The 19,271-nt window shown below is 56.4% G+C and overlaps 10 protein-coding genes across 12 annotated transcripts; 6 read left to right on the forward strand and 4 right to left on the reverse strand.

Moving 5' to 3' along the window:
- Positions 1–91: 91 nt before the first annotated feature.
- KRP23_12949 (SUN domain-containing protein 4) lies at positions 92–2,516 on the forward strand (the record flags this gene model as incomplete). The annotated part of the gene is made up of 7 exons (XM_067883600.1): positions 92–568; positions 651–895; positions 964–1,550; positions 1,643–1,731; positions 1,810–1,869; positions 1,936–2,034; positions 2,112–2,516. 7 exons carry the CDS (start codon positions 92–94, stop codon positions 2,514–2,516), a joined length of 1,962 nt encoding a protein of 653 aa, XP_067739031.1.
- An 86-nt stretch (positions 2,517–2,602) lies between these two features.
- KRP23_12950 (uncharacterized protein) lies at positions 2,603–4,955 on the forward strand (the record flags this gene model as incomplete). Its single annotated transcript, XM_067883601.1, has 7 exons — positions 2,603–2,742; positions 2,810–2,903; positions 2,965–3,020; positions 3,092–3,873; positions 3,971–4,704; positions 4,771–4,813; positions 4,879–4,955. The coding sequence occupies 7 exons, from the start codon at positions 2,603–2,605 to the stop codon at positions 4,953–4,955; spliced, it is 1,926 nt and encodes a 641-aa protein (XP_067739032.1).
- Positions 4,956–5,137: 182 nt separating this feature from the next.
- Positions 5,138–6,787, forward strand: KRP23_12951 (the record flags this gene model as incomplete). 2 transcript variants are annotated; one of them, XM_067883603.1, is made up of 2 exons in its annotated part: positions 5,595–5,610; positions 5,712–6,787. In XM_067883603.1, 2 exons carry the CDS (start codon positions 5,595–5,597, stop codon positions 6,785–6,787), a joined length of 1,092 nt encoding a protein of 363 aa, XP_067739034.1. The 2 variants fall into 2 exon arrangements, with proteins under 2 accessions (XP_067739033.1, XP_067739034.1); XM_067883602.1 differs by having other exon boundaries at positions 5,138–6,787.
- Positions 6,788–7,001: 214 nt separating this feature from the next.
- KRP23_12952 (Cell division control protein 15) lies at positions 7,002–8,971 on the forward strand (the record flags this gene model as incomplete). The annotated part of the gene is made up of 3 exons (XM_067883604.1): positions 7,002–7,038; positions 7,116–7,519; positions 7,580–8,971. The coding sequence occupies 3 exons, from the start codon at positions 7,002–7,004 to the stop codon at positions 8,969–8,971; spliced, it is 1,833 nt and encodes a 610-aa protein (XP_067739035.1).
- A 376-nt stretch (positions 8,972–9,347) lies between these two features.
- KRP23_12953 (uncharacterized protein) lies at positions 9,348–10,717 on the forward strand (the record flags this gene model as incomplete). 2 transcript variants are annotated; one of them, XM_067883606.1, is made up of 6 exons in its annotated part: positions 9,348–9,446; positions 9,514–9,591; positions 9,662–10,069; positions 10,139–10,177; positions 10,243–10,427; positions 10,507–10,717. In XM_067883606.1, 6 exons carry the CDS (start codon positions 9,348–9,350, stop codon positions 10,715–10,717), a joined length of 1,020 nt encoding a protein of 339 aa, XP_067739037.1. The 2 variants fall into 2 exon arrangements, with proteins under 2 accessions (XP_067739037.1, XP_067739036.1); XM_067883605.1 differs by having other exon boundaries at positions 10,246–10,427.
- A 25-nt stretch (positions 10,718–10,742) lies between these two features.
- On the reverse strand, positions 10,743–12,736 carry KRP23_12954 (Dual specificity protein phosphatase 1; the record flags this gene model as incomplete). The annotated part of the gene is made up of 2 exons (XM_067883607.1): positions 10,743–10,875; positions 10,935–12,736. 2 exons carry the CDS (start codon positions 12,734–12,736, stop codon positions 10,743–10,745), a joined length of 1,935 nt encoding a protein of 644 aa, XP_067739038.1.
- Positions 12,737–13,026: 290 nt separating this feature from the next.
- On the reverse strand, positions 13,027–14,024 carry KRP23_12955 (Lipase; the record flags this gene model as incomplete). Its single annotated transcript, XM_067883608.1, has 2 exons — positions 13,027–13,182; positions 13,242–14,024. The coding sequence occupies 2 exons, from the start codon at positions 14,022–14,024 to the stop codon at positions 13,027–13,029; spliced, it is 939 nt and encodes a 312-aa protein (XP_067739039.1).
- Positions 14,025–14,868: 844 nt separating this feature from the next.
- On the forward strand, positions 14,869–16,590 carry KRP23_12956 (uncharacterized protein; the record flags this gene model as incomplete). Its single annotated transcript, XM_067883610.1, has 1 exon — positions 14,869–16,590. One exon carries the CDS (start codon positions 14,869–14,871, stop codon positions 16,588–16,590), a length of 1,722 nt encoding a protein of 573 aa, XP_067739040.1.
- A 197-nt stretch (positions 16,591–16,787) lies between these two features.
- Positions 16,788–17,712, reverse strand: KRP23_12957 (Methyltransferase-like protein 23; the record flags this gene model as incomplete). Its single annotated transcript, XM_067883611.1, has 3 exons — positions 16,788–17,304; positions 17,374–17,592; positions 17,648–17,712. The coding sequence occupies 3 exons, from the start codon at positions 17,710–17,712 to the stop codon at positions 16,788–16,790; spliced, it is 801 nt and encodes a 266-aa protein (XP_067739041.1).
- A 502-nt stretch (positions 17,713–18,214) lies between these two features.
- On the reverse strand, positions 18,215–19,128 carry KRP23_12958 (putative transcription elongation factor S-II; the record flags this gene model as incomplete). Its single annotated transcript, XM_067883612.1, has 3 exons — positions 18,215–18,584; positions 18,650–18,977; positions 19,044–19,128. The coding sequence occupies 3 exons, from the start codon at positions 19,126–19,128 to the stop codon at positions 18,215–18,217; spliced, it is 783 nt and encodes a 260-aa protein (XP_067739042.1).
- Between the last annotated feature and the right edge of the window lie 143 nt (positions 19,129–19,271).

Raw genomic sequence — 19,271 nt, forward strand, 5'->3', positions numbered from 1 at the left:
TAGCACTGGGCACAATATCTCACCTGAGCTCAAGACATTTTGGTCATGGCGTCGTTCATTGGTTGTTATTGTGCATTTCTCAATCGCCATCATGCGCCCCAAGCTCCTGCTACTGGTGCTGTTCGTGGCGCTCTGCAGCGTGCGCGGCATCGTGACGCCCGACGTTCCGTCCGACTCGACGCCCAGCGAAGACGCAGACGCTCCCGTCGGCGACTCGGTGGCCTCCAGCGATGCAGAACCGCCGCCGGACGAGCCGGGCGCCGACTCCTCCGGCAGCCCGCAGCGCATCACGGAGCCGGACGAACCCACGGCGGACGCGCAGCTAGCGGACGAAGACGTGGACCCGCTGATGGATGTGCCTAGTGGCCTCTTCGAAGTGGTGGACGCCGACAGCGTCGACACGCGCAAGCGCCAGAACTACGCGTCGCTGGACGCCGGCGCCACGATCCTGGACGCGGCGCCCGAGACCAAGAGCCCCACGAATCTGCTGGTGCCGGACAAGGACCGCTACATGCTCACGCCGTGCTCGAACCCGCGCAAATGGGTCGTCATCAGCCTCTCGGAAGATGTGAGTCAGCGGTTTTTGGTGCTTGGATGGAGCTTCGGCTGCAGTTGCTGACGTTTTGGTGGTCTACTTGTTGTGACGGCAGGTGCACGCAGACGCCATCGCAGTGGCCAACTATGAAAAGTTCTCGTCGCCCGTCAAGGACTTTATCGTGCTGGGCAGCGTCAACTACCCGACCGACACGTGGCTTGTGCTCGGCAACTTCACGGCGACGCACACGAACGGCGAACAGATTTTCCAGTTGGATGCGCAGCAGCACGTGCGGTACCTCAAGTTTCGCTTCCTGTCGCACTATGGGTCCGAGTACTATTGCACGCTTAGTCAACTCCGGTGAGTGCTTTTTGGTCGTTGTGCTGGGTTATAGCTTGTTTTTGACCTGGCATCCGCTGCTGCTGCAGGGTGTTCGGGCGGACGTTCACGCAGGTGATTTCACAGCTGGAAAAGAGCATTGACGCAGAGGTGGAAGCTCTGGATGCACAGGCGGCTCTGCCCGTCCCGCAGCCGTCCACAGTGTCTGAACTCTCCGTGCCTCGGATCCCGGATCCGACCGAGCTGATGAGTCAGTGCTTGATGGAGAAGAACAACAGTGTGGTGGCCGTGTTCTACGATAAGCAGCAGCGACTCGAGCACTATCAGAGCCATGGAATGTGCTGTCTAGTCGACTATTCTCCAGAGCAGATCGAGGCAGAAGTCGCAGCTAGTTCAAATGCGAAAGAACAAGTGCCTGCCACAAGTACCGACTCCTCTGATCCTGACGTATCTGACGGAGCAGGGCAAACGTCTGGCTCAGTACCAAGCACTGCATCCAGCTCGAATACAAACTCGTCGAGCGTTCCTGCTGCTAGCGGCTCTAATTCAAACGCCACTGCACCGAGCAGTGCAGCAGCCCCAGCTTCATTGCTGCCAACTGCCCATGTTACCGCCGCATCGTCTACTCAAGGTCTCGGACGACTGGAAAGCATTTTTGTGCGTATCACGAAAAAGAGTGAGTATGGCGAGAAACTTGTTGAGGTCACGGTGTACTTGCTAGTCGTGCGTTTTGCTGATCATGTGTACTCTTTAATGTATCTTGTGCAGTCCAAGCTTTGGAAGTAAATCAGAGCGTCATGGGAAGGCAGATCGAGGAATTCCACACGAACCAATGGGCCGCCATCAAAATGCTGCAGGTAGCAACGCTGGGAATGTTGATGGGAGATTGTGCCTCACAAGTTGCTAATGGAACGTTGCTGCTGCTACCTCTATAGTCAAATCAAGAATCTCTAAACGAGCAGCTGAGGGAGATTCGCACCATGATCGTGGATCTGGTGCGCTTTAGAGTTTGTTTACCATGTTAGCAAGCATTTTTGCTGACTGTCGTGTGCTGTCTGCAGAAGGACCACGTGGCGAAGGAGCTGTCTGCCAACGAACAAACGCTGCTGAGCTATGGTCGGCTACTTGACGATGTTCGGCGGGATAATATTGCTCTATGGGTAAGCCAGAGAAACGCTTCTGTTGGTTGTCATTGGTCTTGCGGTGCTCACGGGTCCCTCTGTTTTCTTCCCAACAGAACGAAATGCTCATCGTACGCGAAGTCATCACGACCATGAAAGCAGGCATCCTGTGCGCGATCGTCCTGTCAGGGTTCATCATTCTTTTCTACCTGCTTCGACTGCTGTTTCGCTGCGTGTCCAAGTGCAAGGAGCGAGCCGATTTGCGGGAGTGGTTCTGGCGTATGGAAAACCACGAAAGCACCGCCGAGGATCAAGACACGAACTCCCCAGTCGGCAGCATGGCTGCAGGGGCTCTGCGTGTGAACCGGAAAGCGCAATTTGGTTCATCTTGGGATGACTCGGCCATCGAACGGAAGACTCTCGTTAGCGACATGGTCGGCGACGGCCCCCAACAGTTCCGTCGACATCGACCAAAGAGGTTTAGCCAGCCGACCACAGCTCTGAAGCGCCCCAGGAAGTGAATTGCAAATAAAGTTCAATGCTGAAACGGCGGCGCTGTTTTCCTGTCGTGGCCACTTCGTTTTAGCAGCCGAGGGGACAGGAAGCAATGAGTCGCCGGGGGTCAGGCTCGTCGTTTTCCAGCAGCAGCAGCGACGTCAACTTTGACGACTTGGATGACCACCAAGTGTTCGGCTTCCTCGAAGACGATGAGGACGCGCGGATGTCCAGCCCTGGCCGGTCGAGAAGGTGGCTTGGTCTGCTTGGCGTTCTTACTGGTTCGTAGCACTGACTCGTTGTTCTCCGGCACTTGCAGCCCGAGTGCAGATTTCCGCCTGAATTTCTCATCAAGAATTAATGCCACACGAGCTCCGCCGCCCCCCGTGCCAGCAGTGCCCCCAAACAAACCTGTGTGTGCTTTGACTGCTTTGATCCGTCGGACTCGTCAATTGGCTCACCCGTGCTGTCCAGGTCGCTCGAAAAAGCGTTGCCACTACCAAGCCGCGCTCGCCTTCCGTAACTGCGAAGTACGTCTTGGTTTGTGACTGAGGCAACGGTTCTTGCGGTTTCCTGACAATTGAGGCTGTTGATGGTGCAGAAAGCGCATTGTGAAGCGACCTTCGTCGATGACTATCCGCACACCGGCATCGAAGCTCTTCTCGCAAAATCGAGAAAGCTCTTCAGAAGACGTGTTGCCAGCTTCTGCACCGTCAAAAGACTCGGATAGTGATTCATTTTTCGACCCAACAATTGCACCGGCGACGGCAGCTGATGCAAGCAAAGAGCGTGGAGATAATTTTGATGCAGGGCGCGTGGAAGTTCCTTGTTCCGAGGCTCCTTTCGTGCCCAACCTGAAGATCAGGAAGGCAAAAGCAGCTGAAAGTACAAGCGGGAGTGGAAGTGGAAGCGGGGTAGCCCCTCTTGGTAGCGCCAATGCACTCGTTGCGGCCTTAGCGTCACTGCAAGCTCAAGTGGAGTTGCTTACGACTGAGAAGACACAGTTGGAGACCGAAGCAACCGCAACGCGCACAACGACCCAGAACCTAGAGCAAAAGCTCGCGGCTTCAGAGCAGTCCAGCGACCTATTTGCACGCCAGCTTGAGAACGTGAAGGAGAGTTTTCAAGCCAAGTTGATGGCTCGCGAGGAAGAAATGTCGCTTGAGAAGATGGCACTTGCGAAGGAAAGAGAGACGCAGCTACAGCACCAGCAGGCTCGATTTACTACCGAAGCGGAACTGTGGAAGCATGAAATTGCAGCGTTGACAAAAGTGAAGCTCGAGTTAGAGACTGAGAACGACAGACTGCAGAAGGAGTTAAACGATGAAGGTCTGCAGCGCGGTTTTGCAGAGGCAAAGCACCGCACACTGAAGACTGAGCATAGTCGGACCTGCGAAGAGCTGCGAATGTTGCTGCAAGAACGGGAGCGGCTCGAGCACACGCAGGTCGAGCTCCAAGAACTTCGGATTAAAAATGGCAGAGGATCTTCAGCATCACGAGGCTCAACGCCTCAAACTGGAAGAGCATGCAAACAGTTTACTGCGTGAGAAACAAGATCAACTTGCAGACTGGGAGCGAGAGCGCCAGCTTTGTGGGCTTCAGAACCAAAGCGAGAAGGCCAAACTGTTGCGCTTCGCCCAAGAAGTCCGAGGGTTGCATCATTTGCTCAAGCTGTCCGTACTGGAGACTCGCGAGAATCTCAACAACGAAGTTAAGAAAACCAAGGACACGCTGGAGGGTATCCAGCAGCAGGCCAGTGAGTTTGCGGTCCACCAAAGTGACCGGGAGGTGGCGCTCATGTCGAGGAAGGGGCGAATTCTCCAGTTGGAGACGCAATTGAAAAACGACCGACAAACGATCAACCAGCTGGAGACGACGCTGGCCAAGTCCACGCGCGTGCTTGAAAAAAAACATTCGACGCTCCAAGCAAAGTTTCAGGAGCAGAGAGAGCATTTGGAGATCACATTGGCGGTGCGTCAAGGACTCACGACCGATTTGCAGGCCAAACGCAAGCAGGTCGTCGAGCTGGAGCGGGAACTGGCGAGGCTCAGCCTGGCTAAAGGCAACACCGATGTGAAGCTGAAGCACGCGCAGCAGCAAATTGCTGCCATGCAGAAGGTTCACGCTCGCGAGCTGGAAAAGGTCACCCACAAGTCAACCGGCTCGGCTCGCAGCAGCAAAATCGTGGAAGCGCCGGCAGCAGCTCAGGAAAATGTACGTCTGTCGACTTGTTTACTGTCAGAGCGCAAACGACTGAGCGTCTATCCTTTGGTCGCACAGAACGAGAGCAAAGCTTTTGTGCGCGATGGTCCAGGAGAACCAGGTACGCAGTCTGAAGCCTTGCTTGCCATCAATTGAGATCTAACGGATCTGCTTGGAAATGGACAGAGTGGCGCGAATTCGTGGAGCTCGTGGCGGCCTACGAGGCCGAGCGCCAGCTACAATCAGACGTAACTACGTACTAATATCGCTTCGTTTTCGGTGCTTCTTACTTCGAAGTACGCTACTTCGGTAGTACACGTTTGGTGGGCAACACTCATCACATCTCTTTGATGAGAGTTCCACATGCTTGTCATCCGTAGCGCAAATCCCGCTCTCTCTTCATTCTTCAACTCGCTCGGTCTCCGGTAAGTGCCTTCCATCAATCATGCGCGACTCGGCCTCCACTGCTGCCGCCTTCTGCTCCGGTCTGGCGGGTGGCGTCGCCCTACTGGCAGCTTTCCAGCACGTCGCCCGTCGTCGCGCGCTGGAGCCCACTCGGCCACTGGACGTGCAGGACCCGGAAGCCATCCGCCATCCTGCCGCAGCCCTAACGGAGCTTCTGGTGCGCTACCACGAGAACCTGCAGCGCCGAGACGCACATCGAGGCGAGCCTGGCAGTTCCTCGTACGCGGTGCGCGCCAACGTCAAGCCTGGAGCACTGAGAGACCAACTGCCCACCGAGTGCCCCGAGCACCCGCAGAGCTACGCCGACATCTTCCGCGACGTCGAGCAGCTCATTTTCCCGGCGCTCACGCACTGGGCGTCGCCCAGCTTCCACGCCTACTTCAAGATCTGCGGCAGTGATCCCAGTGTACTGGCCGACTACTTGTGCTCGTCGCTGGATGTCGTGGGCTTCTCGTGGGTCTCGGCGCCAGCGGCCACGGAGCTCGAGCAAGTGGTCTGCGACTGGTTGGCCAAGCTGTTGAACCTCCCCGAGTGCTTCCTCACGAGCTCTCCAGGGGGAGGTGTCATCCAGGGATCAGCCAGCGAATCGGCACTGTGCGCGCTGATTGCGGCGCGCAACGCAGCCCTGGAGGGCTTGGAAGGCGCCGCGCGCCAAGAGAAGGCAGCCAAGCTCGTCGTGTACGTATCGGACCAGACGCACGCTATCGCCGAGAAGGGCTGCATGGTGCTGGACATTCCCCACTTGCGAGTGGTGCCCACGACTCGAGGCAAGGCCGACGCGGACAACTACGGCCTGGCGCCTGACGATGTGGCTCGCGCCATGGCGGACGACCGAGCCAAGGGGTTGGTGCCGTTCTGCTTGATGCCGACGGTGGGCACCACGTCCACCACGGCCATCGACCCGCTGCGACAGCTGACTGCGGTTGCGCGGGAGCAGCCCGAGCACGTGTGGGTCCACCTGGACGGAGCGTACGGAGGAGCAGCCGCAGTATGCCCCGAGTACCAGCATTGGCTGGACGGAGCGGAAGCGTGCGACTCCATCTGCGTCAACACGCACAAGTGGCTGCTTGTGAGCTTCGACGCGAGTCTGCTCTGGGTGAAGGACCGTCGACCGCTCATCCGCGCGCTGGCGTTGGACCCGGAGTACCTCAAGAACGACTTCATGCAGTCTGCTCTCAACTACAAGGACTGGCAGGTCCCCCTCGGCCGCCGCTTTCGAGCGCTGAAGCTTTGGTTCACGTTCCGCCGCTTTGGTGCCAGCGGGCTTCGAGCTCATATCCATCACTCGATTGCCCTTGCCAAGCAAGCGGAAGAGCTGCTCACGAAAGACAACCGATTCAAGCTGTTCGTGCAGGCGCGTATGGGGCTCGTGTGCTTTTACGTGGCTTTCGGCGGTCGAGAGCTCAACGAAGCACTGCTTCGCGTCGTGAATGAGTCTGGCAAGGCCTTCCTCATCCATTCGGTGGTGGATGGAGTGCACTTCCTGCGCCTGGCAATTGGTGGTCTCGAGGTGGACACTTGGCACATCGAGAATGTGGTGACCGTGCTATCAAAGGCGCTCACTGAGGTGATCGACGAAAACCCCAAGTGGCAGCAGCTTCAACGTGAAAGCTTTGCATCAGCAGCCTAGACTTAGTGCGCGGGGTACAAATGTGTTGAGTGTGCTTGTTGTCCCCACAACAGGACAGGCAAGCAATTATACAACTCGTGGCTATTTCAGTGTCGGAATTGCCTACTATTCTCGATCGCTTTCAGCACTTCAACTGCAGACTGCGGTCATTGTTCGTCTCTAGTGTGCTTGGCGTGGGTAGATGGGAGAGCACAGGCGAGACCGTAATTGGAGTATGCAGGTCACGGCTCTTTACGACTACGAGCCTGAAGGTACGATACCATTTAGCGATTCTGGTTGTTGGAAAGTGGTTGTGACTGACGATGGATGCTTGTCTGTTGGCATGCAGAATCGGATGAGTTAGGCTTCTGGGAAGGCGACGTACTGCGGGTGCTGCGTGTACAAGATGACGGGTGGTGGTCGGGATACAAGGTCAAGAGGCCCGATGTTGTTGGCCTCTTCCCATCCAACTACGTTCAGGCGCAGAGGAGTGCTCCCTTGCAACAAAACGCCAAGGTTGTGGCTGATGCCGTCACGACACCGCGGCCTCCTGACAGCTCGCGACAGCGGATTCAGCTGCAGCCTCGAAAAGCGCCCGATACGCCTGAGCTTGACGACGAAGACGAAAATGACGACAAGCTCCAGGAACTCCCCGCCGAATATCGCGGACATATCGGAACTGTTCTCCAGTTGAGGAAAAGTTTGGAGGAGGCTGAACGAGCTAGCGAAGTAGCGCGAGACGCCCGACGACAGGTTTGTTGCGCTCCTAGTTGTTTCATTGAGAGCTATGCGGGTGATAATCCGTCTGTGTAGGCGGAGCGAGAGAGGCTGCGACATCGAAAAAGCTGGAGGGGACGAGAACAAGACGAAGCTGAAGACGAGGACGTTGATCACGGCCAGCAAGAATCTCGTAGCCTGCAGCTTGCTCAGGCGTATCATCAACAACTAGAAGGACACTCTGAAGATGAAGAAGATAATGAGGACGATGAAGAATTAGCATACCCGCAGCGACAGGGCTACATGCATGAAAATCATCAGGAGGAGGACCCCCAGGAAGGAGAGTCCGAGAAAGGTCACAACAGCGAAGAGGACAATGATGAACAGACAGAAGGCGGGCAAAGCCAAGCAGCAGAAACAGCGGCGATAGAGAACGCTGCTGCCACGCTGCTCGCAAAAGCTTATAGACGCCACTGCGCTCTTGTTCAAAGGAATCATGAAAGAGAGCGCGAGGCAGAGCAGGAGAAACTCAGCGCGATCGCTGCGGTCTGCATTCAACGCTGGGCGTCACATGCGTTCTCCAGACAGTGCGAGCGCCGGCGACGTAACCTCGAGCAAAACACAGCACGTCGTCGTTGGGAGAGAGAACATGAAGCAGCAGCGGAGATACAAAAGTGGGTCCGCATGCGGTGGGCGTGCTTCTGGCTGCAAGCAGAGAGGGAGAAACAGGCTGCGAGAGAATCACAGCAAGCCTTTCAGCGTGAAGAACTGAAAGAAGCAGAGCACCGCCAAGCTGAGCTGGTAGAAGAGCAGCGTCAAAAAGCGGAGGCAGAAAAATTGGTTGCAGTGGACCAAGCGCGTCGACGACTTCAGCAACAAGCGGAGGTCGAACAGGAAGAGGAGCAACGTCGACTTCTGGACCAGAAGCGTGAACAAGAAGAACGGCGAGAGCTGCAGCTAAAAGCGGTGGAAGAAGAAGTACATGTCCAATTTCTGCAAGCGCAAGAGCATGAGGAGGATGGCAACCATCCAGCGGTGCCCTCAGAGAGTTCGCATGCTAATTCGCCAGACAAACCCCGTCGAAAAGTGATGAAGAAAGAGGCCGTTGAACTGATTAAGACGCTGGTTCAGCAGCAGCTTGGCGAGACGCTGCGAGACCACGACGCAAAGATGGACGAGCTTCAGCGCATGGTTGCGAGGCTGCAGACGGTGGTGCGCAAACAGACCGCAATGCTGGAAGACTCGACCGATCAAATCGTAAATCTGCAAATGGGGCGACAAGAGCAGAGGTTACCCGTACCACCAAGGGACAACGACACAAGTAGCGCTTCATTCCTCCCGAAGATAGGCAGTCAGTCCTCGATCCCCCGGCAACCTGTAGCTCCGTCTGGCTTGCGCGTCCCCCGCCCGGTGGTTATGTCCAAGTTACCAATACTAGCAAGCAGTGGGAGGATAGCAAGTCGTAACCAGTCGAGGAAAGCGTCATGAACAGCTACTGTAGTTTTGGTGTTGGTGAGTCACTCACTCATTGCGTTGCACCCACGCAGAGATCATGCACGGCAAGTTTCTTTCGTTTCTTTTGGTGGGGCTCGGTGTTCGGGGCAAGCTCAAATTCTTACCGGGATCTGTAGAATTTGGAAATATATTTTTAAGATATTTTTAAATGTCAGGCGTTTTTTCTCCAAACTCTGATAAAATCTAAAAGTTGGAGCAGAAAACAAAATGTTAAAGTACCGTGAGTTTGTTATTTAAAAAATACCAAGTCGGAGAATGAAAGTTATTTTAATACATTTTCTCATTTTTGCAAAAATGATTAAAATTTCCCATTTTGCGAAAACACGTCCAAAGCTAAAGGTCGTCGTACATGGCCGCTCGACGCAATGTCCTCCATGGGGCATCATCTTGGGAGCGCGAAGAGAGGACGAATCAACAAAGAGACTACGCGGCACAGCTTCAGCAGCAGGCGAGCGCAGTTTGCATTGGTCTCAGGCGTGCATGGAGATTAATAATTCCGTGCGATGCTCTTCCAGGTTCAACTAAAACACGCTCAGCAGGAGCAGGAGAAGGCGCGCAAGCAGCAGGAACAGCGCGAGGAGCTGGAAATGCTGGTGGCAAACAAATGGCCTGCTGCTGTGAACCCTTCGGGGTGCTAACCACCACCGTCATGTCTTCTTCCAGGAACGCGAGAGAGCGACAGCAACTCGGAAACGCCAACCACAGCAGGAAGAATTGCCACCCGATCCTCAGGTATCAGCCCAGTCGCCCCAGCGAGCAGTCTCCTTGCCGTACATGCCGATGGCGGTAGACTCGCAGATGCAAGGAGCGCAGAGGGAGTCGCCGCTAAAACCAGCGAGTACTGACCCCAATCTCAGCAGCGCTGGTAACAACAGTCCATGGTCAAATGTGGCCGAGCATAGCACTGCGTCAGTATCAACAACAGCTACTTATGGTGTGTCCGATTCACACGTGCCCGTCTTCAGCTCTGCACCCTCTATCTTCGAGTCCCTCCTGCGGGAGCCTGGAATTGGCGCACGATCAATTGCTTTTTACGACGACTTGGCGGCTCTGCAGCGTCTCACTGCGGAGGTTTGTCAGATGAATGCAGTTGCTCAAATGTCAAATAACACGAGGTGATCGTATGAACATAATGAACAGTTGGAGTCAGCGGCGAAGCTGAGGCACACAAAGGCCCAGGTTCGTTCATATGAAAGGCATGTTTTCGTTCTGGCAGTTGACCAAGATTGACATGTTTTCCGTAGCAGAGCAACTACGTTAAGCCAAACTTTGTGCATCAGCAAGAGGTATCAGCTGTATCACCGTCTGTGGCGGTCGCCTTGCGTTCACCCGTGAAGGTTAGCGAGAACAAGGTCAGTTCCGCCTTACGAGTAAAGCAGGATGACAACCAACTCGAAAGGCAGCATGCAGTGCCCCAAATAGGAATGCAGTACGTATCCCCCGCTCTCTCTCTCTCTCTCTCGTCGAGTGAAGGACGCATACTTATCTGTTTATTGCTGCCACCCAAGCCTTGACGGATTGCTAGGTGAAAGCGTTCTACTTCCACTCAGCACAGCCATGCAACCACCCTCTCAAAGTTTCTCGCAGGGAAAGACTGCATCACAACAACGATTCGCTACTGCAGGGAAGACCGAACACGAAATGGAAGACGACACGACCACCATGGAGGCACTGGATAACCACAGCGAAATGCTGCACTTTTCACCCACGGAGTCGTAAGGGAGTGCAATAATTGACAGTGGTGCTATTTTTCTGGGTGAGTGTCGCTACTTGCAGCGGCCATGAGCTCCGCTGACTGGGACGTCATGTTTCCCAGAACACACACGGCATCCCTCTTCATCACGAAAGCCGGGGCAACGCTGCCACCACAAGCGTATCTGCACAATGGTCAGTCTTTCAGCTCCTTAAACACTAATCCACACAGCTATCGACGTACCTCAAGCCTTCCCACCGCCAGTCCCCCACAATGGCCCCACAAGCTTCTCTGGGACAGTGGATCTCGCCCTCTGGGTTCGTCTTGGCTTGGTCGATTGTCCACAGCTGCGGGTCTACGAACCACTGCTTGCAATCGTTTAATGCGACCAGCACCGTCGAGTCTTCGTCTATTAGTGCTGACACCTGCGCGATTATTGACCCACCACTCGATTCAGAAGCAACGTCCTTGTCGATACCCACAAGCTGCTGGACGCATCGTTGCCACTCGGCTGCGTTGCGTCTCAGGAATACTAAATGTGCGGGCATTTGACCTACTGCAGCGGCCTTGTTGTCTTCGCTTGCAAAGGAAGACACGCCTGGCTTTTGCAGCTCGAGAACTCCAGTACGGTTTTGAATATTACCTTCAATCGTAGCCTTCGCTACCCGCTTGGAGCTTTTGAAAGACGTAAGCGAGCGCCACAACGCGCTGCCCGCCTTCTTTTTGGTGTCTCCATTCGCCTTACTCGGAGACAGAGTTGCCGAGCCAGTTCGATTACTTTCTTCGGTTGCAGGGCGCCGTGTGGGCTGAAGAGTTTGAAAACCAACTCCACATTCTTCTTCTTCATCCTTTAGCGAGCCCTCAGCACCAATGTGTGGCTTTGTCAGCACGGGAGGCCCACTTTTCCGCCTGTTGACAAAGGTATCCGAGCAGGACGCGGTTTGTGAGCCATTTCCCATCGTCACACTGGGGCTGTGAGGTCTTAAACGCAACTTGGCGAGCAGCGGCTTCTTCGTTACGCTTTCGGCCTCGATGACTTGCTCATCACTTACAGGCACACTTGGTGCTACATCACTTGTCGAGTTGCTGATTGTTTGTCCTCTTAAAGCATTTAAGAATCGGGTGCTCCCGCTCTCAGCAGACCAAGTATCTGATTGCCTCGTTAGTTTCCCCATGTCATGGTGATAAACGATGGCGCCAGCACAAAACAAGCTTTCCCCACAGCGTTGACAGCCGTAAACGGTTCCCATCGAGCGCAACGCAGGAATAAAAGAAGAGGCAGGAGGAACCTTTCCTGCTGCAACTTCGGAGCATCCTGCTCTCGAAGGTGTAGAGAGACAGAACCCGCTTGGCACTCTTTCACCTAGCATTCCGCGATCGTCGCACCCCGATGCTAGCATCTCAATTGAAGACTGCTTCTTCAGTAGCGGCGGCGGAGGCGATTGACTTGACGTTTGCTGCGACTGGCGGCGCTTCTTCGCAACCTCGCTAGCAAGCTCTCCGTCCTCATGCTGTTGAGCCAAACGTGTCAAACGGGCCTTGAGAAGATGTTGGTTTGCGACAAAAACATCACCACCTGCAAACTCGAGGCACTTCAGTTGGGCCTCAAAGCCAACGTTTAGACTCACGACAGGCCGTTGTGCCTTCACTTGTGCAGAAATGGCCGAGTAGGACATTTGCTGCTTCATCATCACGAATGCCATCGCGACGGCAGGAGATCTCGAGCGCCCTCCGGCACAATGAATGAGAACACCACCGTGCTTAAGGCCAGCATCGATAAATACTGCAGCAATCGGCAGGCAGCTCAGCAAACTTGCGTACTCCTTGTCGCGGATGCTCAGGCTCAGGTACGTGAAGTCTTCGGGGAAGGTCGCGTAGCTGCCGGCAAGGTTGAGCACGTGCGAGATCTTGTTGGACTTGAGTGCTTCGGCATTGAAAGCAGCGTGAATCGAGCCGATAAACAATCCGGCGGCGACTTCCACAGGAACGTTATCTTGAACAATTGAAGTCTGCAGCCGAAGTCCATGAGCCTTCCGCATCGACATCGTGAAGCTGCACTGAGTGATAGAGCCCTGCCTTTCGCCGTTTGCAACTTGACCGAGAGTAAGATGGACGTGCGCCTTCTGTAGCAGGTGTCGTTGTAAGGCAGCGAAGGTGAAAGGAGCCAGGATTTCCCACGCTGCACGATCAAAATAGACGCATTTACCGCCTTCCAGGAATGGCGCTCTTCCTCAGGAGCGTCCGGTTGAACCTGCAGCAACCAGCAAGCATGCCAGTCCTATTGAAAGCAGACAAAAAGACAGACAATGAGTGCCAAGATTGGCGTCGTTAATTTTTAGCAGATAAGATGGCTCATCGTGATGTTCAAGTACGTGAGGTGGTCGATGATGCTGGTGCAGCTGAACGGCGAGCAGGTATTGGAGCAGGCCGGGTCTTCTCCGTCCGTGTGGCTGCAGTTGCGGTAGTTTGCCGAGAACTCGTCGTAGAAAATCTAGAGCACAAGCACAGCAACGTTAGTCCTCTCCGTTAGTTCGTCTCACCTGCACCCACCTCTTCCGTCGTGTGCTCGAACCCCGTCCACGTTGGCGGCAGGTGCGGCACTGCGTCCTGGAAGTGGGTCACGCGGTACACCTCCATGCTGGCGTTGCGCAGTCTCGCGCTGAAGTTGGTGTTGCCGACGCGGGGCTTGCCGAACGTGTACAGTGCGCGCACAGTCATCTTCTCAATGTACTCGAGCTCAAATGCACAAATGGCCGCGACGGCTCCGCCCAGCGAGTGGCCCGTGACAATGAGCGACGCGTGGGGGTGTAGTTGGCGCAGCTTGTGCAGCGTGGCCAAGACCTGCGTGGCCACAGACCGATAGGCCCAGTAGAAGCCCTCGTGTACCATGACGCCCGGGAACTGCGTGTAGGCGCGCCGCTTGAGGAAGGTGAGGTTGTCTAGCCAGTTAGTGACGTCCATGCTGCCTCGGAAAGCGACCACGAGGGCGTCGTAGAGCCTCGAGTAGCCCACGAGCCCCTGGAAGTTGTCCTTGGCGTCCTCCACCACCACGACGCCTTCAAGCGGCGGCACGAGTGCGCACGGCTGGCAGTTCCAGTGGACGATGTGCTGCTCCTGGCAGTACGAGACCGACGTCACGTGGGCCAGATACAGCGCCGTGGTCTCATTGTAGCTGCTGGTGGAGCGCGTCGCTGGGACTCGCTGCTGTTGCTGCTGCTGCCGCTGGTGGTTGGGCGGCAACTGATCTAACGGGAAGGAGGACTGCCACACGGTGGAGGCGTAGGCCAAAGTGATCGATTGCACCAGCAGGAGACGCAGCAAGGAGGTACCCATGATTCCGGTGTGTGTCATTCCTCGGCAGAAGTGTGGCGAGAATATGTCTGTGTGGAGGGGGTGGATGGATTACAGAGTCGACAGGAAGAATAGATACATACCTTTTTCAAGTAATAAATGACGCATATAACTATACGGGAGCAAAACAGATGCCGACGGACAGCTCGAATTCGGCGCACTTCATTGCAAACGCCGTTGAACAAAGCCGACACCTGCTTGGGTTGTCACGAAATGCAGAACCACACCGCTGGGACGGGCGATATGCCGTTGAGACTTCATGAAAGAGCGAAATATACTGGTATGGCCAACCGAAGCTGCGATGCCATCGCCGACGGAGTGCAGTTAACTGTGCACGGACACAACTCGGAGCTTATTATAGCTGGCTACTGGTGGCGAATACGATTTCGGCGGAAAGTGTTCATCAGTAACGGCCGCTTTTAACAACGAAAGCATGTGGCGGTGCAATGCGCTAACATGCACAGTCGAAGTAAGCACTATTGTAATACCGCATCGGATGAGCTTCGCAGCAGCGATGTCACCGCCACCATGCTGCCATGGTGCCTCGGCAGCATAAATGCCGCTTTCGTTAGGCAGTCCTACCCGCACATAGCAGTTCAGATACTTGGTGTACACCACACCAACCATTGGCGCCAAAGACACGAGCCACTTGTTTTCACTATGTGTGCGGTATTTGACTCGGTTTCAGTAAGCTGGAAGCCAGCGCCATTGTTCGCTTCGCTTCGCAGGCCACATCTTGCATCGCAGACAGCGACGAGGGGACCGCCGACTCGGCGCGCAGGCAGTTCGGCCGCACTCGGCATCACAGCCCCAGACCAGCAGCAGCATGGCGGACGTGGCCCCGACGCCGCTTCCGCCGCAGGAAATCCAGCCCAACAACGCCGTGTTCGCGGCGCGCAGCCTGCCCCGCCCACTCACGTGGCAGCGGCGCGAGCACTCGATGCACCGCCGCACGATCCTCACGCGCATCGGGCAGCTGCTGGCGCGCAACGCGCAGCTCGTGCAAGGGGTCACCGACCTGAGCAAGACGTGGGTGCTGGCGCGCAAGCTGGAGGTGCTCATGTTCATCCACTCGGCGTCGCTGCTCGAGTATGTCAACATGGACAGCCTGACCAGACGCGTGCAGGCACTCACGGCCGGCATTGTCAACAAGAAGATCCGCAGAGCCACGACCACGACGGCCCCCGCCTGTGACGTGGCCCCAGCCCTTGGCAGCATTAGCGCACGCGCACGATGTCCGCCGACAGTGTCGCCTGTGATGCACATGCAGGTGACAGCTCAAGTGACGGGACGAGCCTTCAGTCCGTCGTCCACTGGATCGTTGACCCCGCCTGTCGCAGCTGCTGCAGGAAGCGTCCGCCCACTGCCGCGCATCTCGCACTTGATCCACAAGCGCAGCCTGGACAAGACCGAGTGCGAACACCGCGTGGACGCCATGAACGTCCGCAAGAGGATGCGCATCGCGCTGATGCCAGAGGAAGACGAGTCGACAAGCGAGTTGGAGGAGAAGCGCAAGCCCAGCGAGCTCGGGACCCTCCTCTTCCGCGGGTACGAGGAACTCAGCAAGATCATCTGGAGCTACGTGGACGGAGTGCAGATCATGCGCTCGCGGGGCGTGAGTCGCATCGCCTGCGCGCTGGCGCCGCTGTTTGTGACGTCGCTACAGCTGAGCTGCAACGCTGTACAGAAGGCGCTCGCCACACGAACAGGAGGGGAAGCGTGCATCTTGCGCGAGTGCATCCATCTCCGGCAGTTGGAGGTCGTGTCCCTATCGGCTGGGATGACATTTGGAAAGCTTTCGATGCGCGCCACCAACTGTCCGCAGCGGTTTGTTGTGACGCACGACGACCACGAGCAGATAGTGGTGTCGATGGCGGAGCAGATGCGCCAGAACACGTTCCCAGGGCTCTCGCGGTTGAGTATCACGTGCCTGTTCACCAACGAGGAAGCTGACGGAGAGGCCGACGTCCTTCTGAACACGTTGATGCTAGGCTGCTGTCCGCGGGTAGAGGAGTTGTGCCTTCCTGGAAACAGTTTTGGCGACTACGGAGCCACGAAAGTGGCGCAGATGCTGCGGTCTCAGGTCTGTCCGAAGCTTACGCGCTTGGATCTGCGCCGCAACTTCATCGGAGAGGACGGTGTGCGCAGCTTGTGCCATGCGCTGGCTGACGGCTGTGCGCCCAACCTGACGGAGCTCTGTTTGGGCGGGAACACCATTACCGACTCGAGCTTCCACCACGTGCTGTACGCGATGGAGAGCGGCCAGTTGCGGAATTTGCGCTTTTTGGGCATCGAGATGAACTACCTAACGTCGGCTAGCATGGAGATGCTGGGACGCACGGTCGGCAAGCTAGTGTGCCCCGTTCTCTCGCAGATCTCCTACAGCGACAACAGTGTGGACAACGAGTCTGCCAAGCGGCTGATTGCCACTGCTGTGTACCAGGAGCGCGTGTGGCAGGCGAAGCGTCAGCAGCGGGTTCGTGATGGCCATGTCAGCGAAGACGAGAGTTCGTGCGACGAGCAGTTATCGGACGAGGAAGTGGTTTGAAGACGCGGAGGTGAGCGTTTGTAGATGTGAGCGACAACGGGTGGCAAAGGTGACTACAGTTAGATCACTGCGCCACTATTTAACGGAGAGGAAGGAGCGAGCCAATCCATAATTTATACACCAAGCTCTACTATGACCTGTGTCTCTACCTGAGGAGAGCATGCATGCGGTGAATGAATACTTCTCGTCTATCTCGTCTAGCAAGCAGTCTGCAGGTTAGCAAGCTCGGCGTCGGAGAAGTGCACAGGCTCGTTCCAGTTGGGCGCCTTTGGGTCGAGTTTGAACACGATCAGCTGCAGCTCGCGATGCGAGACCACGTCGGCAGGTCGCGGCGTGGGAACGAAAGCATCGTCTTGGACGCGCTCGAATTGGAAGCCGAAGGCCACGGCTTCCTTGAACAGCAGGTCTTCCGTGGACTGTGCGCGGCACACGAAGCCGCAGCAGAACTTGGTCTCGAGCGGCTTCCGCGAGCGCAGAAGCAGGTACTTGATGGTCTGCAGGATGGGCTTGACGAGAATGGGCCAGCACACCACATCCGCGCCAATGAGCATGTCCACGGGGTGCGGGAACGCGCGCTCGAAGGCTTCCACGCTCCCGCGGTCTCCCCAGAGCAGCGGCAGCGCCTGCACTTTGCTTGGGTCCGCGCTCTTCTCTGCGTTCTCTTCCAGCAGCTCCAGCACGATGTCATTGCCGTCCGTCAGGGCCGTGTGGGCCCTATGTAATGCAACAAACAGCGTCAATTACGAGCAGCGCATCCGCACGCACAGAGGAGCGAAGACGCACGCGAATTGGGATGCGACGAGGCCGCTGAGTCCCGCGCCGGCACCCAGTTCCACCACATTCTTGCCAGCGATGTCCTCGCGATGAGCCACGAGGTACCAGGCCAGGAAGGCGGACACAGGCCACACCACTTGGCCCGTGAGGTCGTGGTCCGTCGAGGCGGCGTGAGAGCTCAGCAGCTGCTGCTTTACCACGCCAAAGTCGAACTCCTGCGTCGCGTAGCTGAGAAAAAGGAATTAGAGAGCGGAAGATGCACAGTCGGCCAGAGGCAACTCACTCGCGGTTCACGAACAGGTCCGTGCTGAAGAAGTCCTCGTAGGTCTCATCCGGCGGGCTGCTCATGCTTGACCAGCAAATGTGACTCGGTATTTGATGCGGGTCTTGCGCTAAGTGCGACACAGTACCCTGAATGGTCAGATTTAGTGCCGACTCGTCTATTGGCGCTTCAATGCGCTTCACTTCAACGTTGACATTGACGTATGCACGCCTGGCCAGCAATGTAACTAAGCATACTCTTGGGCCCGTAATGATCCGCAAGGCAAGACAGGTCTCCGCGATGAAGGCAACACCGCTTGAATTCGGCGAGGCTAGAAGAGCATCTCGACGCTCTTCTTGGCCCCACTGAGGTCTTGGTGGTTCATGACCGCGCCCCAGAACGCGCACTTGTACAACTCGCTGCCACCCAAGTTTTCCTTGAACTTGCCGCAGCTGGAGCACGGATTGGAGGTGTACTCTTCCTCGCACATGATCAGCCGTCCGCCGGCTTAGGCTGGGGCAGCATGGATCTGCGGATCTGAGATGTAGGGTTGGTTGGGGGTCTCCTTCTCGTACTTGCACCGGACGGCTACAATTCCCATCGGTACGGACACCTCAGGCAAATGACGATGATCCGCGTGCGGTCCACCACGGCCTTGCGTCGCCATTGACGGTAGCGCGTGCGCGAGCTGCCGCAGTTACGGCACTCGAACAGGTCCGACTCGAAGCCGTCCACCTCGCGGCCGTCACGCATCACCTCGTGCGTGCGCTTCTTGATCCACTCCTTGCGCTGGCGCACCAGCTGCGGGTTGGCCATGTCGGGGCCGCTCATGCGCACCAGACTGTGCGACGGCAGCTCGCCCGACAGCAGTCGGTTGCACAGCGCGACGTTCCGCGAGTCCTTCAGATTAAATAGTAGCGTCCTCGCCTTGTGCGCGTACGCTTTCGTGAGCGAGTAGCTGCATGGACAGAAAAGGCGTTAATTCATCATCCTACAACCTTAAAAGCTCTGCTCCTGTCTCACCTTTGCCCGTACGCAGCATACAGTTCAGCCTCCACGTCCAACGCCACAACCACAGAGTTCATGTCCAAGGGACGCAGAATATCCGCAAGTCTCGAGGAAAAGCGACGACGCGCGACCGCAATACTCGCGAGACTCCAGGCCTTGCACACGCGCCCCACTTGGCCGAAGCTGATGATGAGCGCCAGCACCTCCTGCGGCAACGAAGCAGCCACCGACGGTCGAACTGCTGGAGTTGCAGTCTTCACCTGTTCGCGTCCGCCTGCAGCTGCCGGTTTCTCTTCCAACTCCGATTCCGACGGATGCACTGCATCGACAGGACTCCTGGCTCCTACATAGCACAACAGCAAGGACGCCATGAGTCACAGACGCCTCTCAAAGCTCCGGTAGCTGATACCTGCGAGGTCCAGCTCCTCCTCTAGTTCCAAGGCCCACGCGTTTTCCTCCTCCTCCTCCTCTCTCCGCACAACGCTCGCCTCCATCGCGTTCCCAGCTCTTACAGGTACAGTCGTCGGTTCACGCTCTCTTTTTCATCCTCAATGTCGCACGAGATGTGGTCCACTTCACCTCTGACTCTACATGTCGCTCGAAGGTAACGCAATTGCAATCCGAGCCACGCGGCCTT

The sequence above is a fragment of the Phytophthora ramorum genome, assembly GCF_020800215.1.
Source record: "Phytophthora ramorum isolate Pr-102 chromosome Unknown Phyram_PR-102_s0016, whole genome shotgun sequence".
Taxonomy (NCBI): Eukaryota; Oomycota; class Peronosporomycetes; order Peronosporales; family Peronosporaceae; genus Phytophthora; species Phytophthora ramorum.